Below are 18,980 nucleotides of genomic sequence, written 5' to 3' on the forward strand. Positions count from 1 at the left end.
ATTTTTCTGTACCACTAAACATTTATATACCTCGTAAGAACAAGTGAAACTTTTGGATAAACATTTTTAATAAAACCAGACGTATCTATAATTTAACACTTCAAATTTAGCTAATTTGCTTCATAAGGACTGTATGGCGGTTTGATCAGGTTTCATTGTCAGTAACCTGTCAAAATATCCCCAAACTTTCATCAACTTTTGATTGGTGAAAAAAAAAGGACAAACAAAATAGGCAGTTGAAGATACCCATACCTTGGGTATTCATTCCATTTTTTTTTTTTTACATTTTATAGACAAAATTGAGAAAAGAAAAATCAGCAGATTAATTAATAATGAGAATGACCATTAGATGCAGCCTGATTCAACAGTTGTGACAGAGTTTTCAGACACCTAAAGTGAGCCTGCAAATACCACCAGGACTTTGGAAGGGAAAATGGTAAAGGAGAAGCAGCCATGTTTAATGTTCTATTTCATTAGGGTTTTTTTTCCTGCTCTGAAATGTGTTTGTGCCCCATCAGAGCAGCTTTGGACGGATGAGGTAACTTTAGATTTCAGGGACAAAACTTAACAAGTCTGAAATAATTTCCAATTGATGGTGTTTTTAATGTACAGTAAGCACGTGACTAATAAAACAGAAAGCAGCACCAGATAAAAATGTGTACCTCTGCCAGTCTAGCCAACTATTCTGAGCAGTGCTGTATCTGTGTATCTGTGTGTGTGTGTGTGTGTGTGTGTGTGTGTGTGTGAGCACAATGCATTATGTGTGCATTTATATTACAACTGCATTTATGATAAAAACCTCCTCTAATCATTTTCATTAAAACAATTTAGCCTAGCCGCAGTTAATAATTAACAGTTTGCAGCACTATAAGCCACACAATATTAGCGCTCACAAATATTTGTCAAAATAAATATCAAAAGATACATGTTCTGCTTGTCTACTGTAAGCACAAAATGTACGGATTACATAAAAATTACAGGCATTCTTTTCAAAAACTTCAACATGGGAAAGACAGAAAGTAAAAACAGAATAAAATGGAAGAACGAAAGTGTGGAGAACACAGATTTGATAGGGCCCTGTAGGAAAAATAAAGTGAGGAGATGTTTATCATCATGTTCAGGACTTCCTCTCTCAGTCATTTCTATTCATCACAGCCAGGTGAATGAGTGTGATCAACAGTTCTGAAGGCAGATCCACCATATGCGGCGTCCATTTGTTCTTCACTAAGAGGGTGAACAGTGCAAACAACTGTTCCATGTTTATTATTCCAGCTGGCCTTAGCTCGGCCCAGGCAGGGGAATCCTTTTAATTTCAGGCCATTGTTTTGCCTCCTGATGAGGGAGACAACCTGTTTCCCTGCAGGAGAAAACCTCCAGGGGTCCGAGACAGAGTGCAGAGTAATCTGTGCCTCTCAGCTCCTGCAGCCATGGCAGGTTTAGAGGGTGGAGGGCCTTGGGAGGGCTCTGCCTAGCAGTTGATGGAAGCGCAGTCTGCTTTGGCCTTCCCAGCGGAGCTAATTATCCTCATGAGGCAGTGTCCGAACTCCTCCAGGATCACCCTCTCTGCTTCAGCCTGAGGCTGGTGAGTCTGTTCTGCCTTTTTGGCCTGTTCCAGCAGACACTCGCACGTTGCTTCAAGCACCTCCTTTGTTACAAACGTGTATGGCAGCCTAGGGAGAAAAAAAACATGGCCATGAAAAGACAATACATCATCCCTCATGTCATCAGACATTATTATCTTTGAGCAGAGGTGGCGACTCATTTCAGTAAAGCTTCCACTAAACTGAGTCAGTGTGGGCAACTGAGACACACTCTGCTGAGAGAGACACTGAAAGTGAGTTTTGTAGGTAAAACATCAGACGCATAATAACAGAAAAGAAAACATATGAACCATAGGGGAAATTCTACCAATGCCTGAAGTGACAGCTCTTAAAATCCTGACTCAGTTACAGCTTTGCACCTGACTCCCTTTCATAAAATCAAACAGTTTATTGGTTTGGTCAGCATTTTTAGCTGTGAACAGAGCTACTTCCTCAACCACCTCTTTCCTTCCTTCTTATGCACTTGAGGATGGTGAAAGTTCATTATCTGCTTTGCATAGAGCTGCCTCATTGACGCTCAAAGCACACTCACACACGTTGACAGAAGTTTGGCGAATTTACTACTTTTCTGGACCCATGGTCGGTATGAGACCAATAACAAATCAAACAGGCCTGTTTAATACAGCTGCGATGCTCTTGAGAAGCTCACTACTCTTATCCAATAGAAAACTGTTGGATTTCTCACAGTGGCTTTGTTTATATGAACAGGAATATTCCGACATTAACTGGAATGACACAAGATGTTGCCGTGCAAACAGCATTTTCTGATTACCTTCACCTAAACAATGTCTTACTGGGGATAAACAATAATCAAATGAAGACATGGAGTATTCTGACCTAAGTCACATTATGTACACATCTTAAAGGCATTATAATGTCCTGTTGAAGTATTCACAACATACATCATCATGTGCTGAAGTAACTGCTTCAAGTCATAATCAGACTAGGCTCTGTAACATGTAAAATGTAATGTAAATTGTAAAATGTAAATAAGAATATTCTATTAGTAACTCTTGTAAACGTCATAATCAAAATGTCTTATTCAGAATAAGGTCTTTCATCATCAGCATGAACCGCTTTAAACATTTTAACATCAGAATTTATTTTTCTTCGGCGAGCTCCTGTAATTCATTGTTGTTTTAGAAGAAAAGTGTAACAATACCTCCCGCCTCCACTTGAAATAACAGGTGTGGTCCTCATGAGCAGGTCTGAGATCTGTGACGACAGCTTGGTCTTGGCTGCAGTCTGCTGCTGTACTCTCACTTCTGCTGCATCGGCCAAATGCATCAGTGTCTTCCTCTCCGGGCTCTCCTCAAAGTTCTTACAGCCGATGCATTTACAGATGGACGAGCACATGATCTTCGCCTGAAAAGTTGAAACGAAAGAAATACACAAATGTAAATAATGTTAGTCGATAAGAAGAAAAGGGAAATAAAGCGATCAGCTCATTTCAATCAATGCAGTGACAGAGAAAACTCACTTCGTAGCACTCGCAGTAGTTCTTCAGGCAGCCTGATCGCTTGCAGTTGCAGCCTTTGCTGTGCCGACGGTCTGACTCTCCTTCTTTGCCTTTACCAATTTTAGGTTTGAAGGCCTCTGGATTCCGGTCCAGACATGTCTGTGAAAGCAAATATTCACCATCAAATATTGATTCATCTGTCTGACATGGAGAAACTTCAATCAAACAACTAATATGCTGAACTTGGTCCATACCTTTATAGCTTTGAGACGCTCTGTTTCATGCTCCAGGTTGTTGAAGCAGTTGTTGCAGTTACAGTTATTGCAGAACTCTCCGTTTGCAAAGCAGTCGCAGTATCTGGAGAAAGAAAAACAGAGCTCTACTTAATAAAACGAACTGAATACGAATTTGAGTCAACAGCCGACATGACATGTCAAACAAATGCAGACAGGTTGTACTTACAGTTTAAGACACTGTGACTTGGTGCAGTTGCACGGTTTCCTTGGTCTTGAGGTCGCTTCTGCTGTTGACAAGCTGTGGGCCAATGAGAAATATGGCTTGGATTAGAATCAAATCACAACACATTTAACTAGTCAATAAGTTAAGATATCACCTCAGTATTAATTTTTAAATAATATAAAATATTTACTTTGTGCTTGATGTGTTACTTTATGTCAGCGTCTGTGTTTTTTCAAACAATGAAAAGTGTAAAATAGGATTTGGTTCATTATGAGACTGTGGCGGGTCAAATTAGAATATGATGGGCCACCACAGTCTAGATAATTAATGCGATACACATATAGTGCATGCAAGGTATGCATCGCACCTCTGATGCTTTTCATGGCTATTTTAGTTAGTTGCTTAATGAAGATAGTGTCAAACTTAGGTTTTTATATTCTAATCTGGTGAAAATGTTTTTTAAGCGGATGGTAAATGATTACGTTTTTCTTCCACCTAATAAAACAGAAAATTCATGTCCCTTCTTACCCATTAAGTGGCAGTCTGGCCTGAGTCTGGATACCAGTGGATGCAGGGAAACCAGAGCTGCTGGCGAGGGTCACAAAGGGAGACTGCTGGAGCTACAGAAAAACACAACCGAAAAAGCTCAACACATGCATATCTAAGAGAAGTGCTTATTAAACACGACAATACCACGACACACCAATATCCCGACAAACCTGTGTAACGTATTGTGCTGGCACGACCGCATAACCCATGTTCCCGCCCCCGGGGGCTGGTGCCAGGACGGTGCCTGGAGGGAGGTTGGTAAAGTTGGGCTGGATCTGGGGTAGTGGAGTTGCAGGCATGATCAGGCGTTGCTGGCTCTGAGTGGTGGTTACTACTTGTGCTGCTGATGTCAAGGGCTTTGGTGCCACCTAAAGGGAGTAGAGTCCATGAATGAAGGTCAGGGGAGATTAAAGTCTAAGCATAAACATGTTTGTGCAGGAAGCCAAGGGTACCTGTTTAATGGTCTGTGCTGGGACGATAGGGACAGACATCCTTACTGCTCCTGTACTGACCACCATTGGTTTAGCTGTGGGATGTAAAGCATCATGAGTTGCAATCGGGGAGCTTCCCGACGGGTCTTTGCTAAACAACATTAACTGTGACCTGGGTTTCTTAACCGTGAAAAGCTTTGTTCATAAGTCACCTGTCTGTATGGAGCTGGTGCTGGGGCCACTGGGCTGTCCTGTGCTGCTTGCCGTGGTGGCTGTGACGAGGCGGACGTAGTGAAACCTGTTCCCTGGCACCTGGATCTGCTGCACATTCGGCTGGGTGGCCAGAGGGATGATGGTTTTGAACTGGGAGCCACCGACTCCTCCCACAGCCATAGACTGTACTGTTTTAAGATTCTGAAAATATCCACATTAACATAGAGACGTTCAAGTAGAGATAATCAACGTTAACATTTTGACATTTACAATGTAATGTCTTAGCGTTTCTTGTGTGCTATCTCTTTCCACATCAGATGAGAGTGCGGTCTTTAGCAGTACATAGAAATAGAAATGATCAACATGTGTGTCATTGATAGAGTAACTCATCTGGTCCAGAGCCCATGTTCCCTAACTCCTGCACACAATAAATGCTGTTACCTGTACAGTGGCTTGGCTGGTGGCTACCTTGACTGGAGAGTTAGACGTGGACTGTTGGACTGTGAGGATCTGCTGGCCAAGCGCTACGTTGACAGGCAGTGCTACTGACTTCTGAGAGGAGTTGGAGGTTGGTGAAGCCACAGATACAACAGTTACCTGGTGAGAGACAAGAGGAACGTGATCTGTACAACTATTCACCTCATAAAATACTTATTAGACACAAAATATACTCGTTTCTCTCACACAAACATCGTCAACTAACCTTGAATTTGGGTGTTTTAATGCATTATTCTTGAGTTTACTGACAATATAGATCTCAAACAATTGATGATTAATGTGTGTTCCATCTACCTATCCCACAGTGGCTATCTTGTTTTCTGTAAAACGTGCACACAGTAACATAAATAACTGCTGTATTCCATGTAGGTGTGTCAGTTTCATACGGTAGCGCAGGTTTAGGTTATTAATCACACTTGTGCTCTTACTGCTTGAATTAAATCAAAAATCTGTTATCTTAAACTGCAGTGGTGGTAGTTTGAGGAACCTGTAGCTGGAAATTTTCTATAAAACTGCAGCTATTTCACAGATAAAGCGAACCAGTTATTGTGAAAATGAGAACAAGTGTGCAGGATTTACCTTGCTAGGAGTCTTAAGGGGTGAAATAGCAATCTTTTTGCCAGGGATGCTCTGTATACTAGTGTTGTGGGTTTCAGTGAGAGTAATGGTCCTCGAAGGCATCACTGAGGAATTCTGTGTCAGGACCCGCCCTGTGAAAACGTAATTCACGATTTAAGAAAAGGTGTTTCAACAACGTTAGAGAAGCCGACATTTCAGCACTTATTTCTGGGTTTAAAAAGTTAAACCAAGTGGTCTTGATAACAGACTACAGTAACAAAAAGTCACTGCTGGACAGATATTGAACGAAAATGTTTTAATAGACTTACCAGCAATAACAGGAGGTACTGATGTCTGTGGACTGAGGCCTTTGGTGTTGACAGTTTTCGTGATGATGAACTTGATTGGTGCCGCGGAGGATGATGGTGTTTTCTTCGCAATCTGTCGAGATAATCAGAATTCATTTGTGCTCCATTCTTCTAGCATAATGCCAGACTTTGAAATGTTTATTTTAATTTACCAATAGCACAGGTTTTTTTAAACTAAGACTGAAACTGATTTGGAAGTTTGAACTCCAAGATATGAAATGCTATCTGTTAGACAAACTATCTCTAATAAAACTGCAATAACAAGTCAATTAATCATTTAGGGTAATTGGGAAAAATATATTTTCAATAATTGATTCATCAATGTAAGTATTTGTTTTCTGCTTTCAGCTTCTCCAGTGTGAGGATTTGCTGCACTTCTTTTTAATGGGATGTGAACCTGAATATGTTTGCTTTTAGACTGTTGTTTAAATAAAAACATTTAAAAATATCACCTCCCACTGTAGGAAAATGTGATAGGCTGATATTTTAACTTTTGCTCAAACAAAAAGGATTGCCTGATGGTCGCTGAAGATTTATTCAATATTCACATACCTCAAATCATTGCTCTCATTATTATAATGTTTTCATCAGTGTTTTTTTGTACTCTATCATCTCTTTTCTTCAGCTTGTGCAAAACTCTTTTCTTGACAGGACATGCCATAAAGCCACAGATAATGGGAAGAGAAAGTAGCTTCATCTCCCAAATTCACTGGTTTTATTCGTAATACAGTTTTAGAAGGAAAAAAAAACACGGGGAGGTAAAGATAGAATGATGCATCAGATCCAGTCTCCTTACAGATTACTGTAAAAAAGAATGTAGCTTCATCTTTTGTCCTCGTCTTTTCTCCAAATAACTGACATTGGCTAATACAGCAAAGCTACATGTGTCCTGTATTGCTGACATCCTGTCATATGATGACCTAACCCCACAACAGTATTAATAAGTCAAATAAAATGAACTAACCACCATTTAAATATTGCACTTTTAATAAAATAATCAGCTTTACCTGTACAACCTTCAGCTGCTGAGCCTGTAATGTGGTCAACTGGTTGCCAGAACTGCTCAGCATCGGCTTCAGCTCCGATCTCCCACCAATGGTCACCACTTTAAACTGAGGAGCTTGAGACTTGGTGTCTCCTGAAGTCTGTAAAACACCGGGCTTGCTGCCCGTGTGGGGTAACTGCAGCAATATAGGTTGCCCAGATTTTCCTATTTCTGTAACCAACAGTTTTTGTCCTTCCTGCTTGATGATCTGGGGTGACGTGCCTGCAGTCTTTGCTGCTTCAGTGGCTTGAGAAGAGGCCACCTTGTTGAGAATGATCTGGTGGTTCGCAGGAGAGATAGTAAATGGAGCTGTGAGCTTCGTTAACCCACTCGTGGAGACACTACACTCAGTCGCAGTCACAGTCACACAGTCTGTAGTTTTGGTGGTGGTTGTGGATGTAGACAAGGCTGATTTGAGGGTAAGAAGGGACGACGATGAACTGGAAATTGAGATAGGAATTTGATTTCCAGAGATGATGCTGAGTGTAGAGTCTGTGGCCGTGGGGGTGTTCAGAGCCTGATTGTGTTGTATTGAAGCGGCACCTGAACACAGGCCCAAGTTCTCTGGAGCCATGGGCGTATCTGTTTCCATTGGGACCGATGTGTCGTCACTGGCCTCCGACTGGACCATCGTGGCTTGTTGTGTGTGAGGGACGTCCTCTATGGCCTCAGTATCCATGATCTCATCAGGCAGGAGGCTGTTGAGCTCTGGTGACACCACATCCATCCTTGCAAAGTGTCAGCTCTCTGTTGATACTGACAGAGCAACACAATTATTTTTCATTATCACTGTAAAATAAAAAAACAACTATGCATGCTATTTGTAGAGCACATAAATTGCAGTAAAATGACCTGAATGTTCAACCTTTAAGACATTTTTGATGATCAGTTTTTGCAGACATTGTTGGAAATGTGTAAGTATATGTTTATTACTGAAATCCTAGTTTTAGGGGGAGTGGTATTGTACATTGCGGAGTATTTTGACTTATTTTTCTTTGTGTGTATATAAACACATCTCAACGAAATGCAGCCTAATTCGACACCATCACAACCTCTGACCTCTACAGCCCAACTGAAAAAACCTGACAGATATATCAGCTGGTGTTAAGTTTCTTATACATCTTTAAACATTCTATTCTTTTCTCCCCACCGTCTATAGTTAGTCCAGTTTCCAACTGCAAACTGTGACACCCACTACATTTCTTGATGGAATTGTTTGGAAAAAATTAATGATAACAGTACTTTTCAAAAAGATTGCATTTTTAGTCATTTATCAGCCGACATATACGCCAATACCAATATATCTCCAATCGGCTAATGTGGACCGATCTATCATTTTCTTAATGCCTCTAAGGTGATCAAAAAGCCTGCACATTACAGGCATCATACATAACAGAGTTTATGGCAGGACAGCTGCATTGGATTACATTAGGATGTACTAGTATATCTAAAGAAGTAGCCAAGGAGACACCAAGAAAATGTGGATTATTTCTCTTTAACAGACACACGATGCGACTATGTGTTTGATCATCTTAGATGCTTTGCTGCAGATGATTGATGGACGGGAACAGGAATCCAGGATGTTCGCAAAAGGCTCAGCCAGAAAAATAAACAGATATGCCAGGCAGTTATAGTTAGCGACAAAATAGCTGTGAATAAGTTTTCAGCCATCACGTGATCCACGTCTGAGATGTGGTGAATCTGACAGGAGCTGACAGCTGATTGTGGGTTAGCTAGGCCGCACCGATCATCACAGGCGTATCTTTGTCCTGCTGCTCTCTGCTCAACATTAATCCACCGAAAGGCACATATGAACCCTCCCCACACACACACACACACACACTCAGGGAACTGATCCTATTGTTTTCACGTCCCCGTGTGAACGCCACCATTAGAAGCCGTGCTCCTCTCACCCGTGTGAAACCCCCCTCCCACGACTGGTCCCAGTTAGGTCAAAGACTGGGGAAAATACGACAAGCTGTTTGTTGGCTGCGTTACTATTTCAGGCCGGGGTTGGATTTCGAAAGATCCGCCATTTTTACCTCGTCATCAGCCCAGTTAGCTCCCCCGGCTAACACTGAGCTGTGGAGGATGGGGTCCCGCAGTTTAACATGATGTGCACTGGACAAAGACACTTACCCGCAAACACAACGGGGCAGTTACAGATGATGGGAGCCGTCGCTGCTAACAGGGAGCTATTAGCAAAGGAACTAACTCTGACAACGTAAACAATGCTAGCTCCCAGTGATTCCCCCTGTCACTTCTTCAGGTATCCACACGGACTGAACTATCTCCTGCACATTAACATTCACCTAACGGCACGAATAACCGTTGTGTGGGAGCCCTGGTTTAAGTTAGCGTGTTATTAACTAGTTATAATTACCACCTGTAAGTTAATAAACGTCCAGTAAGTCGAACACTTGACCCAGGTGAGGCGCAGGGTCAGTTTCCAGACCAGAAAACCCACAGATGTAAAAACAAGTTTGCAGCCAAGAAACTAAACTGGTGATTTGTGCTGTTAAGAGTTTTTCTGACAGCACATGCACGCGCACACACTCTCACACACACACAGTCCCACCAAAACAACTGTCAATGATCAGCGTTCTTAGCTTTTACTTTGCAGTGAGCGGACACTTCGTGTTCTTCAGTTATCTGTTAGTTCAAACCAAACTTTGTCTCTGCTCTGAATGTTACGAGCGATCGGCTGCAGGTAATAGCCCGGCCCCTGTGCTGGTGTCTACCCTTAGCTCCTCCATGCTCATCCTCACGAACCCTCATCAAGCCAGCAGCCCAGCGGGCAGGACAACTGTACTAGCAAACTTGCTGAGCTTGCTAACCCGAGCTAGCTAGCTACAACATTATACCTCAACATTCAAACACGTTCTCAAGTGTGCGGCTTTCCGCCGGATACGCTGGGGTGGGCTCCGCGGCGGGGCAGCGGGCGGTCGATCTTACCGGAGATTTTGACGCTGGGCGACGTATCCAGATAAAGCGAGGAAAGGAAAGGGCGATTGTTCAAAATACCGCGCCGAGCGCCATTCCTCCCTGACATTTCACAGGCCGGCCACGCCCTCCGAGCCTGACGTCACCGGGACGTAATATTTAAAGGCGCAGACAACTTTAAAATGTACACAAATTAAAACTTGATTAAAATGTGAATCTTGATTCGGTTTGTTTTTAACCCACAGTGTGTTACAAACATGTGGTCTTTTACTTATTACACAGTGCATCACATTTGTTAACATCTGTGCTGAGGTCAGTGATCTTTGATAGGGACCATAGATATTTTTGCAATATCACCAAATCAGCTATAAGTCAAATCTGAATTATTGCCCTCCTTTCATTCAGTAATGCACAGATTCTCATTCATGCCTTTGTTTCCAGCTATCTGGATTATTGCAACTCTCAGGAACCCCGAGACGTCAATCCATCTCCTCCATCTTGAACAAGACACAGCAGCTAGGGATCAAAGTCAAACATATAATCACATCACACCCATTCTGGCCTTATTGCACTGCTTACCCATGGTTTGTTTTTAATCACTGAATGGCCCTGCACCACTTTACTTAGCAGACCTCACAACTTATACCCCTGCTTGTATCTTTCATTCTACTCTCAGTAAACAGGGCAAGACTAGAGACAGAGGTAAGGAGGACATCAGGGCTCCACAGCTGTAAAATAACCTCCCTCTGTCGATCAGACAAGCCTCAGTAGACATCAGTATCCTCTACAATGGTTTTTAACATCGTTTTTTTTTATTGCTTTATTTGATCCATTGTCTTGCATAACATGTCTAATTGCACTCCATGTATTTTCATTTTTTATGTCTGTGAGGCACTTTGTAAATGTGATTTTAGAAAAAATAAATAATGTTTATTTTCATTATAATTCTATTAATCTGATGGTTGATGTTTGATTTAAAACAGGTTTTTGTGGCTTTTGTTTTTGTGGCTTCAACTGTGTGGAGCTGTAACTGTGGCTATAACTTGTGTTGCTGAGGAACTAAAATTGAAAATTATGTTGACAGGTGCTGCTGCTGCTATTTTGGCTGGCTAATGCTACATAAACAGTTACGAATATCTTGTTGAGAGACCAAGTGCATTGTGCGCTTACTCTCTGACAAACAAGCTGAATCAGAATCAGGGGTGCAACAACAACAGCACTGACATTTGAGGCTGACTTAAACCAACCAGCTGAAGAAAATAATCAACTTTGATCTCTACATTTTGTATTGGATCCTTGTGTGAAAATCTAGTTTCAATACCTCCTTTTTAAGTTTCTATTATTTTTCTGTCTTGTAAAGTGGTGTTTAATCAAATTGGTACTATTCTATCTATGTGTCCAGTGATTAACAAAGACAAAACTTTCAGAAAAGTATTATTATTCGAATATAACAGAACTGTAACCAACCAAACAACCACTGTTTTCATTACTCTGAGGACTTTTTTATCAATTCTTTAATAGTTGATTGATTAGTGACTGAAAATAAATTCTCCCCCTCAACTAATCACTCAGTCAACTAGTGATTTCAGCTCTGCTGGTTGGTCTCAGGAGAAACACAGACACCGCCAAGAAGAGTTGGGATCAAAAGAGTTGCGAGTACATTTTTTTGTGTATAAGTATCATGAAAGTTACAATTTCAAGAAATAATAGAAGGAACAATAAAAAAATCAAATTTTGTTCTTTACGATTTTATCAGTCAAACGGGTTCATATTCATATATTTAATTTATCTTCTGTTTTCTTTAAAGAATTTGAAGTTCATGTCAAAACTACTTAATCACCCTTCAACAAAAGGCTTTCAAAAGTGTATCTGTCTGTCTAACAATAATTATGATAACAACTGTAGTAGTTATAACAACTGTTATAATTATCATTCTTATCTGTTACTTTAATTTAATTAAAGACAGAGGATTTAGCACCTTGTTAAGCCATACGAGACAAATTGTGATTTGTGAATATGGGCTATACGAATACAATTTGATTGATTGATTTATTGCTCTACATTAACGTTTAAGTATAGAATAGAATAGAATAGAATGCCTTTATTGTCACTATACACATGTACAACGAGATTTAAAAACCGCTCCAATAACAGTGCAACCAGTGTAAAGATGTCTACAATATAAACATATGACATAAAGTAAGGGTAAGTAAGTATATTTCTTATTGAATGATTTATTTACCTACTTATTTACTTACTTACTCACTCACAAATTGAACTTTTATTTCTTGTACTGTATTTCTGACTGATGAAGCGCTGTCATTCATTGTGAGGGGTTAAAGGTGAACTAACCCCGCCTCTTCCTCTGTGGTTGCTTCGGGCGACATCTCGCGGCCGGAGGACCGACCTCAGCTCTGCGCCCTGACTCGCTCCCCTCTCGACGGAGGAAGTCGCTGGTTGTTGACACTTCGCAGGCGACAATGGCGACCGAAGTGAGGCAGGAGCTTGCACAGCTGATGAACTCAAGCGGATCCCACAAAGACCTCGCTGCCAAGTACGTAGCACAGGTTACACAGCGGCGTGTTATTTGCTAGCAACAGACACGCGCCTGTTTTAAAAAGCGAGATATTAGCGCCATAGATAGCTGTGGTATACTAAGCTAGGCTAACGTTAGCTAGCTGCATTAGCCATACAGATTACAGGCTAATGTTGGATTGACTGACTCAAACCGTTATTGTGCGGGAAAGCACTTTACTGCGCAAAGTTTCCTTTAAGCTGTCATGGCGCACGATCTGCCGTTAACGTCTCTTTGACATTTAAGCATATTAGCATTTATAAGCTACTGTCATGTAGCTACACAGTCGAGGCTAAACAGCGACCAGACACATGAGGAGTGTGACTTAAAGCCTGTCTCCATATCTCCCGCTAAAATAACTTGTGTTCTCATAGTGGTGTTTTGTTTGTGATGACTCATGTAATACATGTGTTCTGTTGTTTGGATCAGTGTTGTGTTTCTGTATGTGAAGCTGTACATGTCGTGGGACTGAGGAGAAATAACTAGATAAATATTATATTACAAAGTGAAACGAAATCAAATAAATGAATAAGTATAAATAATCTGCACTGATTCAACACCTCTGCTGCTGCCTCACTGTAGTTTGTTGTCTGAACTTTATTTTTCTTTCATTCTGAAATGTCCAATACGTTTTTCTGAAGGATTGTTTAGACTCAGGTGTGTGGATATGTGTTTTAATCACAAGTTAAAAAAAAATTGAAAGTCAAAAGTCAGTTGTTTCTAACCTGTGAACTCTTTTGTAGATATCGCCAAATATTGGAGAAGGCCATTCACTTTACAGAAGCAGATCAGCTGGAATCCTTGAAGGCTTTTGTTGAAGCAAGTATGCTGTGCCTTTTTTGGTCTTAAATTTGATCACACGCTCTTCAGCATGCTTAGTGCATTTGCACATAAACAGTATTTCTTACAGTAAAGTCTGTACTTTTCTATTGCAGTGGTCAATGAAAATGTCAGTCTTGTCATCTCGAGACAACTGCTCACTGATTTCTGCACACATCTGCCCAGCCTGCCAGATGCCACGGCTAAAGCAGTGTATCACTTCACTTTGGAAAAGATTCAGCCGAGGGTCATCTCCTTTGAGGAGCAGGTGAATACCTCTTTCTTTTTATTAACAGCCCCAATGAGAATTTGATTTGCCCTCAATCATTCAGTCAGTTTGACCTCAGTGTAAGTTATTGAAATGTTTCATTAAATTATCTTCGTACATGTCCTCAGGTAGCTTCAATCCGACAGCACTTAGCAACCATTTATGAAAAGGAGGGAGACTGGAGGAACGCTGCCCAGGTTTTAGTTGGTATTCCCCTGGAAACAGGACAGAAGTAAGTAAGCTAGCAACAGATGTATTTCTTGGACTCTACTGTGTCTGAAGATCCCATGTCTTTAAATACCTTCTTTGTCTCTCACTTTAGGCAATACAATGTGGACTATAAGTTGGATACGTACTTGAAAATTGCCCGTCTCTACTTAGAAGATGACGATCCAGTGCAGGCTGAGGCCTACATCAACAGAGCCTCATTGCTTCAGAATGAGTCCTCTAATGAACAGCTGCAGATACACTATAAGGTACACAATCGCTTCAGTGATTTCAGGGTCACAGTGACCCCGTTTAGACCTGGTATTCACAACAGTCCTGAGTGAAGTGGTCAGCGCACAGTTCAGATCCAAAAGCCCCCAAATACAGCCTCATCCCTTCAGAGTCACCTCAGTGCCCATATGTTGATATGATATATCACTGCCACAATATCTACACTGAAAACCACATAATGATTAATGTTCTGCTGAAATTGGTAAAGTCTTTGTTCATAGTAGAATCTCATTGATACACTTAGCCTCTCCTGACTCTGCTCTCTATCTGTCTCTTTCTCGCACCAACACATACAGATGCATTTGCATCTTACACGTCACAGGGTAAACACAAGAATATTTGATATTAATAGACAGATTTGATGTAAGGGATTTTATTTTTTTAAATGTAGAGTGAGTAAGTAAGATCCGATCACAAGTGCTCATAGGAGACACATTCAGGATGGATGTTAATAACAGTTCAGAACGGGGCCACGTTGTATCTGCTGTTGCTGCTGCCTTCAGTTGAAATTGCAGTAAACAAAGCCTGTTGTCATTAAGATCAGCTCTTTACACTGTTTTGTTTCTTAGGTGTGTTATGCAAGAGTCCTAGACTTCAGGAGGAAATTCATTGAAGCTGCACAAAGATACAACGAGCTGTCGTATAAGTCGATTGTACACGAGAGTGAACGTCTAGAAGCACTGAAACATGCTCTCAACTGCACTATACTGGCCTCTGCAGGTACCACCTAGACTAATGTGCTTAGATACATGTATACAAAAATAAGATGTTACCCATGCTAATATTATACATAACTATTGTATATCCTCCTTCCTTTTAGGCCAGCAGCGTTCCCGTATGTTGGCTACCCTCTTTAAGGATGAGCGATGTCAACAGCTGGCTGCCTATGGTATCCTGGAGAAGATGTATCTGGACCGGATCATCAGAGGAAACCAGCTGCAGGAGTTTGCAGCCATGCTGATGCCTCACCAGAAGGCCACCACAGCAGATGGTGAGTGGCGATAAATGAATAGTTTCGCACATCCGCACATCCGAGTTGTACATTATCACTTGAATATATTATCATTGTTATTATTACCCTTGAGCTAATCACATGATTGCTGCTTGTGTAAATGTTGTCTTGGACCGTGTAGACACTATCAGTGAATGAAGAGCCATAAATCCAGTACATTTTTGTTTCATGTTTTATGCCTCAAATGCTGTGGATGTCAAGATGTTTATTTTAGTAACTTAAATCAGCAAAAAAATAAATCCAACACAGGTTATTTGTTTTCCCTATGGAACAACCTGGCTATATGGCACAAATTAGCAAGTTCCTCAAAACAAGTACATGGAAACATAAACTATTTACTTCTAATATATGTGAACTTTGTGAAGACTTTTGTATAACAGCACATGATTGTATGAAAATCTTGGTTAGTAGCAGGCAAGGACATATTTGGGGAGAGTTAACAGGACTTGGCAAAAATCTTATCAGGTTTTTCTTGTCAAGTGGCACAAGCAGCCGAAATTGAAGCACATATTTTTCATCAAAACCCACCTGCCTATTTACTGTAGCCAGCCGCGTGTCAACCGGTTCCAAAATTCAGATTAGGGTTATGTTAGTAATGTGAAAGACTGCTCTCCTCTAAAACCTTTTATACACTTGAAGGTCAGAAACAATTGTTATGTTACCTGGGACTAACTGGTCCAGGATGAAGCACAAGGAAAGCAAAATCTGTGTTAAAATGGACATAACTAGAATAAGTGGTAGATAGGGCTGGGCAGAATGGCCAAAAAATTATATCAAGACAGAAATTCTCATATTAGTCAATATCATTAATTCTCATGATAATTGTCAATCACATTGGGTCAGGGGAGAACTACATACATCTTTCTTTATCATTTTGAGCATTTTTCAATATTTCCCTTGTTCTCTTAGAGAATAATTCAAGGCTCTTGATGGGCAATACATTAAGATGTATAGGAGACTGATATTTATGGGTTTGTGCAAATTGGTGCAGTTTCAAATAAGAATCTGGATCTAGTATATTTAAATGTGCTTTCATCAGGGGACCTTAAAGCTTCTATCTCTAAGTCCTGCTAATGGTGGAACGTCACTAGAAGAGAGGGAGTGCCAGTGGAGGGAGGTGTCCAGTAAACACTAGTCTCAGTTCCACATCAGTAAGAATGTGTGTGAAAAATTGACACTGATGCCGAGACTTTAATGTGCAACCAGAGTTTCCTGAGCCTCCTGTTAATGGTCAGTGCATTGTCAGTGTCTTTATAATGGCTCCACAACAGTCTCCCAGTGGAATATAGAATTAGCAGCACTGAGGCTTTGCCGTTGTTTGCATGATTCTCCCCAGTATGTGTAAATGTATTGTATTTCTTTGTTGATAAATTGCACAATGTATCTGAAACCGAAGAAAAGTATAATGTCACATGGCTTTTTAAGGTGTTCTCCCTCCTTCAGGCTCCAGCATCCTCGACAGAGCTGTCATCGAACACAACCTCCTGTCTGCAAGTAAACTCTACAACAACATCACTTTTGAAGAACTAGGAGCATTGTTGGAAATCCCTCCAGCAAAGGTGAGACATGGATTAGATTAACAGAGAAACAAAATGGATGATCATAACTAAACAAGTTGGATCCAAAATTAAAACCAATTCTACTGGTGATGAATATTCTTTTGCGTTACAAATATAATTTGTGTTGCTGATTGTTATCCATGTTGTATGTTAAGATTATAGTTTTCTGTTTTTGTCTTGAGGCTGAGAAGATTGCATCCCAAATGATCACCGAAGGACGCATGAACGGCTTCATCGACCAGATAGATGGCATTGTACACTTTGAGAGTGAGTAATGACAACCACTGTGCTTTACGTTTCATGAAGAGAACTTGCCATGTTGTTTTTTAGTGATACGATAAGTACAATTATTAAATTTAAATTCATGTTACAATCCAATAGATTCCAACACATTTAATATTTAATATGTGTTTACGACAATACTGACTATTTCTAGGTTTTAATTTGAATTTCTAAATATGCTGTTTAAATTGTGGTTATTTGAGTCAATAAAATAACTAGATGTATGTCTATCTGTGGCCAGTAGGGAGCAGCCTTTTCAAACATGAGTCTTATTAAACAACATAAAACTAATTTGCAGTTTATCAGCAAGGGCTGTGCAGTGATAGGGCAGCTAAAGCAGTCATTAAAGTCACACACGTTAATTTGTTCCTGAAGTGTAGAACATAAATTGCAAATTTGTTTGTTTCCCTAATGTTTCCTTTTTTTTTTTTTTTTTATTTCAGCCCGTGAACCTCTTCCTACCTGGGATAAACAGATCCAGTCCTTGTGTTTCCAAGTCAACAACCTCCTAGAAAAGATTCGTCAAGCTGCTCCTGAGTGGGCTGCACAGGCTATGGAAACCCAGATGACCCAGTAAACATTCCCATCCTGCCCTAAAAAAAAGAAGATAATCCCTCCCTCCGCCTGTTCCAAAGTTCCATCTGCCTGCTCGACAACGTCACCACCTGACGACACCACCAACACAGAACCCTCCGGTTTTCTCTTTTAGCTTAATATTCAGAGAGCACTGTTTTATTAACTTTGCCCACTGGGATAATAGTTCAATTTTTCTCAATACTTCAGATCAATAATTGCAATAGTTGTATTCACAGGAGAGGTATTATAAAACCTTTGGCTGTGACTTTGTATATGATTCATTAAATACTTTTCACGTCGAGATGTGAAAAGATACAGACAGTCTGCCTGTTTAAGCTTTTGCGTTGAAAAACATCGGTTTTTTTTTTTTTAACTTAATATGAAACAGCAATGTACGTCTGTACTCATGGACACTTCTCGGTCCACCCTCATGAAATGTCAGCACAAAGAATTAAATTCAAAGTTGAGAGAAATTGTTTGGTCGTGTCATTTAAGTTCTTCTGAACTGAAGAAGACTCTTGGACGAGAGGTGAAACAACTTCGAGATGGTTGCTAACTGTACGTGCACGTGTACAATTCCTAAGGTTCAGGTGACTGACGGGGGATCTACTTTCTGTTTCTTTCCTCCGTCATGCTTCACTTGCAGTATCATTCCATGTGCACGTGTACAATTCCTAATGTCATTCAAGTTGCTTTTCAACATCAGTAACAGTTGAAATGCTTTAAAAAACGATTTATATATAGAACCAGACAAAAGTATGGACACACCTTCTCATTCAATGAGAAGGTGTGTCCAAACTTCACACACCTTCTCATTGATTTTTATTTTTGTCTGCACTGCAGATTAATATTGGAGACATCAAAACTATGAAGGGACACATATGGAATTATCTGGTAAACAAAAAAGTGTTAAACAAACCAGAATGTGTTTTATATTTTAGATTCTTCAAAGTAGCCACCTTTTGCTTTGATGACAGCTTTGCACGCTCTTGACATTCTCTCATATCAGCTTCATGAGGTGGTCACCCAGAGGTGCTGAGCACTTGTTGGCTGCTTTGCTCTCCGCACTCTGAGGTCCAACTCATCCCATACCATCTCACTTGGGTTTAGGTCGAGTGTTTGTGGAGGCCAGGTCATCTGACGCAGCACTCCATCACTCTCCTTCTTGGTCATATAGCCCTTACATAGCCTGGAGGTGTGTTTGGGGTCATTGTCCTGTTGAAATACAAATGCTGGTCCCACTAAGCGCAAACCAGATGGGATGGCA

At 40.6% G+C, this 18,980-nt stretch overlaps 2 protein-coding genes across 5 annotated transcripts; one reads left to right on the top strand and one right to left on the bottom strand.

The window, feature by feature from the left end:
- Positions 1-231: 231 nt before the first annotated feature.
- On the bottom strand, positions 232-10,266 carry lin54 (lin-54 DREAM MuvB core complex component). 3 transcript variants are annotated; one of them, XM_020082600.2, is made up of 14 exons: positions 10,137-10,266; positions 7,144-7,937; positions 6,098-6,209; positions 5,790-5,920; positions 5,181-5,309; positions 4,712-4,913; positions 4,521-4,594; positions 4,239-4,436; positions 4,048-4,139; positions 3,523-3,594; positions 3,315-3,417; positions 3,082-3,219; positions 2,764-2,966; positions 232-1,670 (listed from the first exon to the last, which is right to left on the bottom strand). In XM_020082600.2, exons 2-14 carry the CDS (start codon positions 7,906-7,908, stop codon positions 1,469-1,471), a joined length of 2,421 nt encoding a protein of 806 aa, XP_019938159.2. In that variant the 5' UTR covers positions 7,909-7,937; positions 10,137-10,266; the 3' UTR covers positions 232-1,468. The 3 variants fall into 3 exon arrangements, with proteins under 3 accessions (XP_019938159.2, XP_019938158.2, XP_069370062.1); XM_020082599.2 differs by having other exon boundaries at positions 5,154-5,309; XM_069513961.1 differs by lacking the exon at positions 10,137-10,266 and adding an exon at positions 9,321-9,465 and having other exon boundaries at positions 5,154-5,309.
- Positions 10,267-12,484: 2,218 nt separating this feature from the next.
- Positions 12,485-18,186, top strand: cops4 (COP9 constitutive photomorphogenic homolog subunit 4 (Arabidopsis)). Of its 2 annotated transcripts, none has more exons than XM_020082640.2 (10): positions 12,485-12,678; positions 13,443-13,522; positions 13,635-13,786; positions 13,915-14,018; positions 14,109-14,262; positions 14,854-15,004; positions 15,105-15,275; positions 16,740-16,855; positions 17,038-17,122; positions 17,581-18,186. In XM_020082640.2, the coding sequence occupies exons 1-10, from the start codon at positions 12,605-12,607 to the stop codon at positions 17,712-17,714; spliced, it is 1,221 nt and encodes a 406-aa protein (XP_019938199.1). In that variant the 5' UTR covers positions 12,485-12,604; the 3' UTR covers positions 17,715-18,186. The 2 variants fall into 2 exon arrangements, with proteins under 2 accessions (XP_019938199.1, XP_019938198.1); XM_020082639.2 differs by having other exon boundaries at positions 12,497-12,678; positions 16,722-16,855.
- The last annotated feature ends 794 nt before the right edge of the window (positions 18,187-18,980 follow it).

This window comes from Paralichthys olivaceus, chromosome 18, assembly GCF_024713975.1.
Source record: "Paralichthys olivaceus isolate ysfri-2021 chromosome 18, ASM2471397v2, whole genome shotgun sequence".
In the NCBI taxonomy this organism is placed as follows: domain Eukaryota; kingdom Metazoa; phylum Chordata; class Actinopteri; order Pleuronectiformes; family Paralichthyidae; genus Paralichthys; species Paralichthys olivaceus.